The following is an 11,406-nucleotide window of genomic DNA, read 5'->3' as shown; positions in this document are numbered from 1 at the left end:
CCCACGTCTCAATGTCATTGTCAGTCATTCAGTGTTCCGTGGAACACCTTGTGGATGAATTCTAAATGGAATTTGAGATTAAAATCAGATAATTTCACAGGCAAGAAGTACAGACAGACTGTGTTCCAGGGATTGTGTCATAATAGGCACAAAGTGTGAGACTTTAGAAGATCAAAATGCATGTAGGTTCTTAAGGCATCTCATGTTAGCCTCTACAGGCACAGCACATGTTGTAATGTTATTAACTATATTAACCTTGGTGGTTTTCCCTTTAGGTAACACTCTAGAAATATGTAATTTACACATTTTTCAAAACAGTATTTTTACACTCGAACAGCTAGCGCAGTTTCTACGTCCAGACTTCAGACGCAATGCTCGCATTAAAACCACTAGGTGGCGCTTATGTCTTGCCTTTGCTTAGTTCATAGGCTCTACGCATGAAGGCTGTTAATGACGAATTAGTGCGTGTCAGTGTATCCCTACCGACAGTTTGATTTGTTGTGTATAATATTAAAATCAAACGTTAAACTAACAAACAAAAAAATAAACGAATAACAGCAGACTGGCACAGATATGTTCATCCTTTATGTTTAGGTAAGTGCAGCATTTTACATTATTGTTTGTTTTGTTCGAAGAAATTTAATCCAAGACACGTTTAGTGGTATTTCTGGCATTCTCTGGCCTGAAGGGTAAATAAGAAGAGTAAAGAAAAGTAAGTTCTGTTTCTGATATTTCGGGCTATTTTTGTGTTTATCAGAGAATATACTCACTAATCTATGAAGCAGGTTCTAGTAACGTTAACATGAAATATGTGGCTGAATTCCACACTGACACACTTGCTAGCTGGCATGTTTCAGATTTAAACTAGCTAGACTACCTTTTTAAACTAAAGTGATACATTCCTACTGAATTTGGAAAAATCATGACATGACATTTTTAAAATATATTATTTTAAATATTTGTGATTTTTAGCTGCTATTTTTATAGCCCCACCTCTTCCTTTTCGTAGTGCATGCCGGTTTTTCAAATAGTATGACAAGTGTCCTCTTCAAAGCACTACATTTTGGGATATTTTAGTATGGCATCCGGGTTCTTTTAAGTATGCTAGCTATATAGGTTATGTATGCAAGGATGTGAGTATACGAATTGCACAGTCATACTAAAAATGTGTACGAAGTACAGTACGAAGGTGTACGATTTCAGACATAGCCAGTCTATAAAATCAAACAATCAGGCACTACCCCTTCGATAACGGCCTAATGTCTATACAAATATACTGCAGCCTAGGAGATTATTACGTTTATATAGGTTATTGTCAGTGTTCTTTTGTTTGAAACGTCTAATAGATAGACTTACTAAATAATATATTTTTTGTTTGTTTCAATGTTCTTTTTATTAATGACTGCCATGTTACAAGCATTATTTTAGTATTATGAGAGACGCTATTATGTCTTAAAATTCGGGCCAGTTTGTGTCAGTTAGCTAATTTAACCGAATCTGCATTATATATGTGCAGTTACGCCAGCTTTTTGTGTTTACACTGTGTGGCCTGGCAGTTTTCAGTTAAAATAATCTTGACTTATTTCTGAATCTAAAAGCAAAATTACAGAAACCTAACTTATATGTTAAGACTAATGTAATAAATATTGGTGTAAACTGCATTTAAGTAAAAAATGTGCAAATTCTTCATCACTGAACATTCTTCATAACAGATATAGATTCATGAAATCGTTATAGTCTAGAATAAAAAAACAAACAAACAAGCAAACAAACAAAAAATCCCAGTGGTAATGACCGTTTGTAGGTAGACCTGAACACGCATAAACACACAATTGATCTTACAGCTTCCATCAGATTTTTCAAGAGTAGGCTATATTTTGTTTATAAAAGTATTAAACAGGCCAGGCAAGCGAGCCTAACCAAGTGTATCCTCCTTAAAGTAGCAACGACACGTATGTAAGATCTTGTTTTGTGAAAATCAGTCTGACTCTTTATCACGTAACTCTTATTTCGGGCTTGAGCAAGGTGTTTGCAAACGATAGGCACTGATGATGTAGCCTTCAGACTGAATTACATTTAGCATATAGGCTCTTTGAACGCATAAATGTACACATTTGAATCCCTACATTTAACAGAGTAAAATCCCAGAGCTGAATGAGTTTTACTGCGTTTATCCGCGTCCAGATTACACGATGCAAAGAGAACAATTATTGTATTCAGCGATGGTGGTTTTACTGCGTACTTCAACAAGGATTATGCTACAATGAATGAATAATAAACAAAAATATACTGATATTATTTGATACGGCAGCCTATGATGTAAAAGTAAGTGGTCCTTTAATGACAAAAGATATTAAAAATTGTGCAAGTTTTCCGTCAAGTATTTTCAAAATCAGAAACATTTCTCGTCTCAGCAGGCTAGCTACATCGAAGTTGTGCTTTGGCAACGCCAAGATAAGTAGACAAGACAAACAATATCCACAAAACCGTACAAAAGATACATCCCAAGTAGCTTATAAGAACCTTGTTCTTACTGTATCAAATAATCGTTTTGGTGATCAAATGTAGACTATCCACTGACCACAGAGCTGGTGCCGGATATGTCCTCCTTCAAATAAAAGGCAAGCAGGTTACTTTTGTTGACAAAAATGGTCGAATCAACAATTTGTTTTTTTTAACAAGAGATAATTACAAAATACAAACAAGCACGTACAGATTTACATTAGGGTGAGGCTGCCTACATGATGCTTAGAGATTATTCAAATCTATTGCTGTAGGCAGTAAAACACTATTATTATTATTGTTATTATATTATTATTATTATTATTATAAAATAATAATTTTTCAAATACGTTTTTTAACAAAACAATAACATCTGAAGCATAAAATACAGTATATAGCGTTTCCTATAAATTTAAAGATAAATTATATGAATTATATTGTGGTGAAACACCTATGGAAACTGTAACCACTTTGTAACCATATTTAATTTTCAATTGTCATATCCCTTTGACAAGGTCAAGGCCTGTAGGTTTTCAACCAGCAGTTTAAACAGTATTTAATATTGCAGAATGAAATGATATTTAATATTACAGCATTCAGATCTGTATTTCATTCTCTATGGGTTACTCTTCAGACCCATGTTTTGTCGGTGACTAGACAACTAATGCACAGCCGTCACTTGTGAGAACGACTGGCGTAAAAGTCTAATCTTCCTGATAAATAGACTTCATCTTGACAAGGGTTTCTGTTTTGTACAACAGCGGTGCCATTCCGAGCTCTGCAGGAAACTGAACTCCTCTGTCTGCACAGCACTTGACAGCAGCACCTGGCAGCCTTTGTTGTCAAAACTGACCCCGACAGTATATACAGAAGATGTAGGTTGAAAACGTACAGAGCTTTAAATGGCCTTGGCTGAAATATTTAGTCAGAAGTTTAGATTATCAACATTAATAATAATAATAATAATAATAATAATAATAATAATAATAATAATAATAATAATAATAACAGTTATCTCCCTTATAACCTGGGAAAATCTGAATGGCAGACACTGCATCAGTGTGATAACAGTGTTGACATGTTTTGTGGACATGACGGGAAGATGGCGTATTGAACACGACGTCCCTGACGCCTTTTCACAGCTTTCGGTTCCAACTGATATGATGCGCTTTTCACAGATCCTCGGACTTAAACTTTAATCAGGTGTTTTATAAATGACATTATCGCCTTGCACCTGTAAGGTTTCCTTGGAGCGCGAGCATCTTTGCTTCACATAAGCGCATCTTGTCGCTTCCTTGTCTGTATTGTTTGGGTAACAATACGTTTCGCGTCCCTCTGAGGTGTCATGCAGGCTCTCTGAGCAGTTGGTCCGCCTTTACCGGGCCTTTGGCAGGGACAAAGAGATTGCCGTTCAGGTTGCTGCCTGCCTTAACTCCAAATCACGGAACCGGTGTCCGATCTCCGCGGTGCGGCTGGGTGTCACCGTATACATCCTTGGTATCTGGGAGCGGTCCGCACTGAGGCGTCATCCTTTTCTCTTTTTGCCGTCTATTACAAAACCAAACTCGAACTACCTCCTTGTCCAGCTGCAGGCTGTCCGCAAGAGAGTTAATCTCCGACGCTCCGGGTTTCGGGCACTTTAGAAAATGGCTCTCCAAAGCCCCTTTGACGCCCACCTCGATAGACGTCCGCTTTTTCCTCTTCCTTCCCTGGGCAGCTATTTTATCCAGGCTCGTTGGACTACCGGAGGTGGAATCTGCCTCCTCCAGCCACTTGTTCAGCAGTGGCTTCAGTTTACACATATTCTTAAAGCTAAGCTGAAGAGCTTCGAACCTACATATTGTGGTCTGAGAGAAAACGTTGCCGTAAAGCGTTCCCAAAGCCAAACCCACGTCCGCCTGGGTGAAGCCCAGCTTGATCCGACGCTGCTTGAACTGCTTGGCGAACTGCTCCAGGTCGTCCGAAGTCGGCATGTCTTCGTCCGAGTGCTCGTGGTGTCCCTGATGAAGGCTCTGCGGGTGGCCGTGCTCGCTCAGGTGCGGGCTGTGGTCGTCCTCGCGCGCCTCCCCAAGGGAATGATGGTGCATTCCTTCTTCGTCTCCAGGTCCCAGGCTACCATATCCCGGCTGAGAATAGATCAGGCTCTGTCCGTTGGAAGCAGTCATGCTGGGCATATGAGCCGTGGTTGTTGCCCTCCAAGCCCCCGCTTGGTGATGGGTCCCCTCGTGGGGCGCCTGATGGATCAAATGAGTTGATCGCGACTGTTGTTGCAGACTGGGCGAGTGCTGAAGCTCCTCCGTGTCGCCCTGCAGTGCCGGTTTAATGTCCTGTTCGCCCAGCGCGCTGGAGGACCACGGCGACCCCTCTCCGTGCGACAGTGCTGTTAGCCACTGATGCGCATGGCTGAGCGGGTTCCCGCTGCTCTGCAGGGTGGTGTACTCATTCTGCAGTAGGCTTTGCGCGTCACTGTAGGCCGGTGCCTGCTGCATGTTCCCTGGTTCTGAGTGCACGACAGACGCGCTGGACGTGTGAATACTGTAATGGTTTGACGCCGTGGTCGCCATAGTTCCAGGAGGCAGAGTGTTTGGTCGTGTTAAGGGCGCCGCGCGTTTGACAGTTACTTTGTGCCACAGGCGGCTCCCCAGCGCCAAGCCGAGAGGACGCAAAGGCGCGCACCTGAGGTCCGCCTTGCTCTGCTCTCTATTGGTCAGAAATGGTTGACAGATGTGGTTGCCCCTGACAGCCTTGCATTCATTGGTCACAAGAGATTATAGAACCCTGCACACTCTCCTGAACAATACTTGAAGTTTCGTGCTAGGCTGAACACCAACACAGTAAAGCGTGAAGTGACGGAGTGCAAATGCCTTTTGTTTTTAAACATTGTGTGGTCTGCATTATACAGTTGTGGTTGTGCAGTATAAATTGTGTTTTGAATTAGTAAATCATTTCTTAATCTATTTACGATCCGGTAAGTTTCGGTCAAATTAACTCTTAATTTAAGCTGCTGAGTTCAGTTTGATTTTTATTTATTTGTATGTGACAAAAAAACGAACAATTCTGAACAATTAGCCTACTTGATATTGCTATAGTCTGTAAATCTTACATTTAAAGTAGATCCCGTGTTATCTCGTCCTATAAATTATGAACTTGTAAATTGTGAACTAAAATCACACAGAAACAACATCAACAAAACCACAAAACCTGAAGTAGCCTAAATCAGATATTTTTGTAGGCTACTGAAAAAAACAACCAAAACAGGATTATGTGCTCTACCTTTACATAGCTAGTGTAAGAATCCAATAGCAAAACTTGAATAATCTTTTTTTGTTGTTAAAATGACAAAAAAAATATTGTTTTCTGATGTTCAAAACAAAAAAAATGAATATCATCGACAGGGGACACTATATTAATTGCGATAACAATCTTCGTCGTCAGCATTGTTATTAGTTGGTAGTAATATAATAGACTAGTGTTCTTATTTGATCTAAAGCTATTTATATCTTAAATACAACAACAACAACAACAACAACATGTTACTTCTCCCTTGCTGCCCCTCTCTCTGTCCATATTCTGTCTCCTCCGTCCCGTCATCGTGTACACGAAAGGGCATATTTCTCGAGCCTCTGCTCGTTGCTATGGCGAGATGTGAATGAAACAACACCGCCCACGTCACAGCTGCTCGAGCCTCCTCTCTTTTCGCAAAAGGCCCATTTTAACGGCTATGCCGGCGGGACAATGCCTGAAAAGCAGAGGGCATTGCGGGCCGGGCCGCAGGGCCAAGGAGAGGTGAATAGTTGTTCTCTGCGCCTGTCCAAAGTGTGGGCTACCTCCACACCAAGACGGTCTTTTGTCAATACAGAGCGCACAGTGTTTGCACATCCAGTGGTAAGAGGGCCACTGCTTCGATCCTCCTAGTTTAATCCACAGCTTTAAAACATAGAAACTTTCTAATATGATTTCTAACAAACATAAACTAATCGACTTCTTACACATTGAAAAAAACAGCCTACAGGCTGAGCTGTCATGCTTGACCCATCTTATAATAAAGACAAATATATAGATAAGCTAAGTAATGACTACGAGCTGCTCAAATAGCAAGAACATTAGGTAATTGGGATGTAATTGTTATAATTACAAGCCGTCGATGCTTAGACAATCGCGTTAGACGAAACAGAAACACATTACCTTAATAGAGTAATATGTAAACTATGGGTCATTCAATTACATGACTTAATAGCATAAATGACGCGAAGCTCGTTATTAGGTCTAACAGACTAGCTATTGAATTTCTTACGCATATATAAGAGGTTACGTAAGAGGTTACGTTTATTTAGACGACTCTTTTCTGTCTGCTTTTCAGAAGTTAACCTACAAGCTATTGGTGAACAATTTTAGTGTTAAATTAACAGTAATTATATCGACCCCATGCCGCAAAGATTGAATTTCTCATTGGCTAATTGGGTAAAGCAGCCTTCCCACCCCATAATAGCCTAATAGAATGTTTTAAAACATGGCCATGCGCTGATATAAGGAAGTTAATAATTAATGCGTACGCGGAAATTTCGGGGTACCGCTAAAACAAAATTTCACGCGAAATCTCTCTCTCTCTCTCTTTCTCTCTTCCAACCCCACCCACCCCCACACACATACAACAGAAAAAATAGCCTACCTTTGGGAGTTCACTGCAAATGTAGCAAACCATGAGTATTATTCAATCAAACTGTCAAAAGACACAAAAGCAGTAACGAATATTTTTTTATATTGCTTTAGGACTGCCAGAAAATGTCATTACACATTTTGTAGAATGGCATGGCTTATAAAGCTCATTTGAAATCATGAAATCCTGTTGTTTGTCACCAAACATCTTAATTAGAATGAACTGTGGCCTGTTCTTTTGTTTACTCAATCATAATACAGTTTATTATATGTTTTATCGGGGCACAAGCACACATGCAAGAAGTAGCCTATATAACGCATGTGTATGAGAGTATTGTGGGGCTGGAGTTTTCATGTACACTCTCCCTTGCCTGCAGCTGTTTATCACAAAGCCTGTCCGAGGTAAGCCATGTTGTAGATATGAGTGGGGCTGGGTTAGCAGGCCCCACTGTCCCACATTCACATGCAATTAGGCCTCACAAAGGCCTTGTTAAAAGTGTAATCCCGGGACTCCCCTTCCCTTTGATAGTGTTGGCCAGCTGTAGGGGAATGGGCATTATCCTCCTTATAAAAGACCGTCAGCTTAGCTCAGTGCAAAGGGTTCCCACTGAGTACAGCAACACTGGGGTCACTGCTGAAAACTTGCATGCACACCCATACACACACACACACACACACACACACACACACACACACACACACACATACACAAAAGCTTCGTACTAGATTAACACACACCTCATTAGATCAAATACTCTCAGGCCTGCAGTACACAAAGCCGTCTGCAGATGCAGAGCCTGGACTAGACCCCACAGGTTAGAATGTCCCACTCTGGAGCCCCAGTAGTAGTCACTGGTTTTACTAAGTAGTAAACAAATACAAACATTCAGTAACTTAATAAAGGCCAAATCAGATACTAATTTAAATGTTTGACATCCAGATGGCACAGGTGAGATAACTTAACAAATTATTCCATTCAGTTCGGTGTGGACTGAGGCATGTCACTGAAGCCACCCACAGCACGAAGCATCATATCCTCTCCTACTTTACAAGCATGTACACAAACAAACTGAGCATCCCTGAGTTTCTTTCAGTGAACTCATTTTCTAGGTGCTCATACGACATGTTCATCCCTCCTGCCCCTGGAGAATGCTAAACACCGGCATGATGCACTACATGCTGGATTTTTACAACGTTGTAGCATTATGTCATGTGTGTTTACAGACGTGAATTGTAGACAAGAGAGTAAATGGGATGTTCTGCAATACTGAAGCTACACTCATGGTGGGGGAGAGGGGGTTCATGGGTGGAGGCGAGCAGAAGCTCCTTTGACTCCTCTTGGCAGGTTGGAGAAAGACATGGCCCAAACCACCAGACTCCACTGCTCTGCTGCTGTCATGATTCGAACCTCCGTAGTGATGGTGTGCTCAGTCCGACTGCAGCACGTCAGGTGGCCGGCTTCAAACAAACAAACAAACAAACAAACAAACAAACAAACAAATAAACACATATGAATGGAACCTGAGCACTGCGTCAGCTCTCCCTGCAGCTTGACTCCTAAACACCTCAGTCAGTATGGCAGTAGAGCTGTTGGTGCCACGCACGGGATTATGGGGCCGTCACTAAGATAATTTTATGCACGTTATGACAGACAGTAACACTGTCTTGCATGAATGCATCTCTACATCGACAGATTAACCAGGTAATCCTGTGGCCCCAGTGTCTCAGACTTTGTGCAGGACGCTGTAATTAGCCACCTAATTAGGGGAATTATATACGTAACCGGAGCAAATGGCTGAGGGGTTTGAGTGCCTGCAAAGATTATAATACATGACTCTGTAGTCATTAAGGTGTTTGGTACATGTAAAGGATTCCAGCAAGGCAGTAAGAGCATCTCATGCTCTAGTGTATCTGGCTGCCTATATACTCAAACAGTGTAAGAAGTTAGAATCCTCTTGAATAGTTTAATGGCTGGGTGCATTTTACAGCCCAGGAGATGAAGCTATAAAAGGAAATGGCTAAAAATGGATGGATAGTATTTTATTTTCTTATTGTGTAGCCTCCAAGTATGTCAGAAAAGGTATACAATCATAAAGGTGCAAATTCAGCTGGAGAATAAAGATGTGTAGGTTTGCAAGTGCAATCCTGAGGATCGTTTTTTTTGAAAGAGTGAGGTGTAATACCTACTATGTTTAATGCATTAAATGTGAAGGTAGGTAAAAGGTTTATTTTTATCTAATATCTCTTAGAAGACGCATTATGCATTATTCTTAAACTGAAGTCATTTTGCTAAATAAAGCAGCTGACATTTTGCCTTATACTGAAAAGTTCATTTTCTCCTACAAAGAAAACAATGAAATTATCATTGTAATTATCAGTGTAATAAATATGGTTCAGGAATGTTATTGACTGTCGCCGACCTGTTTTTCTAAGACCTTAATCAGAAGAAGAGATAGAATTGTGAATGCAAAATGTACCGCTGGGCTAGAGCCACCGTTGGACATGACTGGGGTGTGTCCAAGATGTTCAGCCTGTGTCCTTCACCGTTGTCATTCCATGCTGGCTGTCTTGTTTGGACATGCAATCACGATTCCAGTCATAACAGCTTAAAGACGAAATGAGAAAGGGCTCAATTCGTTGTGTACAGTCGACATCACCGTTACTGACAAAGCTTCTAGCAGAAGCACTACACTTGGTAAAGCATGTTCTTACCAATGTCACTTCCACTTATACTCATGATGGCAGATGTCTTTTAGGCCTTTTGTAGCCCCTTGGAATATTCACGGCACTGCAGAAGGTTACAGCCATGAAAGTCTAAGACGATCGATATAGATGGGCTCACCCCAGATTAAACCTGAAGTAAATCTGGACAAATCAATCCGGATGGTTACACTACAGGTTAAAGCCGGAGTATATCAGTCCAAATCAATATAAATGGCTGAACCGCGGTTTAAAATGGCAGTATATCTGCCCAGTTCAGTGCTAATGGGTATGCTAGGGCGGCTAAAAGCATGAGCAAAGTGGTGTGTAGCAAAAGCATTGGTTAACACAGTGAATCTCACTCAGGTTCGAGCAGTTAAAGGTGAGATGAGAGAAGCGCCTTCAGACGGTGTCTTTAAACAATCCTGCAGGAGGTGGAAATGCAAACAAGACAAGCGACGGTGCTTACAGTGGATTTACACACACGCCGGTTTAGCTCGGGAGCACATTTGGACACGCATGTGTGTGTCACGATGCTTTGAATGGCTGATCATTCTTCTAACCAATGAGAACAATGATTATTAACTGAAAAAGACATTTCTATTGCCCTGTTGTCTCTGTTTGCCAAATTACACAGATATAAACAGGCAATGCAAGACCAGCTTGACGAGCTCCTATAAACCGAATAAACCAATACGCCAATTCACTTATTTTTCTCCTTCTCTCCCTGGTTCTTTCTGTGCTCGTTCTCTCTTTGTTGTACCGCCTTTGTCTCACACTTTCACCTCTGCCCTCTTTGTTGGGCCAACAAACCTCTGAGTCTCCCGTCCCTGTTTCTCTTAAGATCCACTCAAGCCTCACTAAAGCTTCCACCTCGTTTAGGTCACTTTCCCAAGAGGCCCGCTCCCCCGTCCGAAAGAAGGGGGAAAAAAGAAAAGAAGTGGTTTAAGACAGGACACCATCTGTCCACCATCATAAAGGACTATGGGCACAGGGTGAGTGTGTGTGTGTGTGTTTCTGAGAAAGCGCGATTGCGAAAGCGAGGAAGACAGGGAGCTGCTGCAGCCAGTCGCGGGAGCCGTAGGTAAGAGTGGTGCAGGATGGTGTATGTCAGGCGTCCTATTTATACATGCCCCTTTGTGTACATGTGTGTCTAGCCTTATCTGTGTCTTTGTTTGTTTGTGAGAGAATGAGGGTGTGTGTGTATGTGTGCGCGCGTATGTGAGAGATTAGCGGACCCCCCTCTGGTTTACGATTCCCTACAAAGCTGCACCTTGCAGCTGCGACCCGCTTGACCCCATGCTACCATGGCAACGGTAGGCCCCCAACCTGCCCTCAGTGGCTACTCTGTGTGCCTGAGAAAAGACCAACCAAAACTCAAAGAGCCATTTAGTGGAGCTTCACCACATGGACCTGAAGCAGCACGTCAGAGATGACAGAGTGATCAAAGCTGGTCCACGGCCTGCTTCTGGTCCAGTGGCGTTCAGTCATTTAGTTTAGACTTGTGTAGACTTACTGAGTCTACATGCTACAACTGAAAGTCCTCTC

The 11,406-nt window shown here is 41.8% G+C and overlaps 1 protein-coding gene across 1 annotated transcript; it reads right to left on the bottom strand.

The window, feature by feature from the left end:
• Positions 1-320: 320 nt before the first annotated feature.
• Positions 321-5,127, bottom strand: pou3f2a (POU class 3 homeobox 2a). The gene has a single exon (XM_077006339.1). It carries the CDS (start codon positions 5,064-5,066, stop codon positions 3,942-3,944), a length of 1,125 nt encoding a protein of 374 aa, XP_076862454.1. The 5' UTR covers positions 5,067-5,127; the 3' UTR covers positions 321-3,941.
• Positions 5,128-11,406: the final 6,279 nt, after the last annotated feature.

This window comes from Brachyhypopomus gauderio, chromosome 5 (genome assembly GCF_052324685.1).
Source record: "Brachyhypopomus gauderio isolate BG-103 chromosome 5, BGAUD_0.2, whole genome shotgun sequence".
In the NCBI taxonomy this organism is placed as follows: Eukaryota; Metazoa; Chordata; class Actinopteri; order Gymnotiformes; family Hypopomidae; genus Brachyhypopomus; species Brachyhypopomus gauderio.
Note: the sequence above shows the minus strand (reverse complement) of the source record. Positions and strands in the feature narration are given on the sequence as shown.

Bases quoted from the DNA above. Each gene is read 5' to 3' on its own strand.
- pou3f2a (XM_077006339.1), bottom strand. From the start codon at position 5,066: ATGGCGACCACGGCGTCAAACCATTACAGTATTCACACGTCCAGCGCG.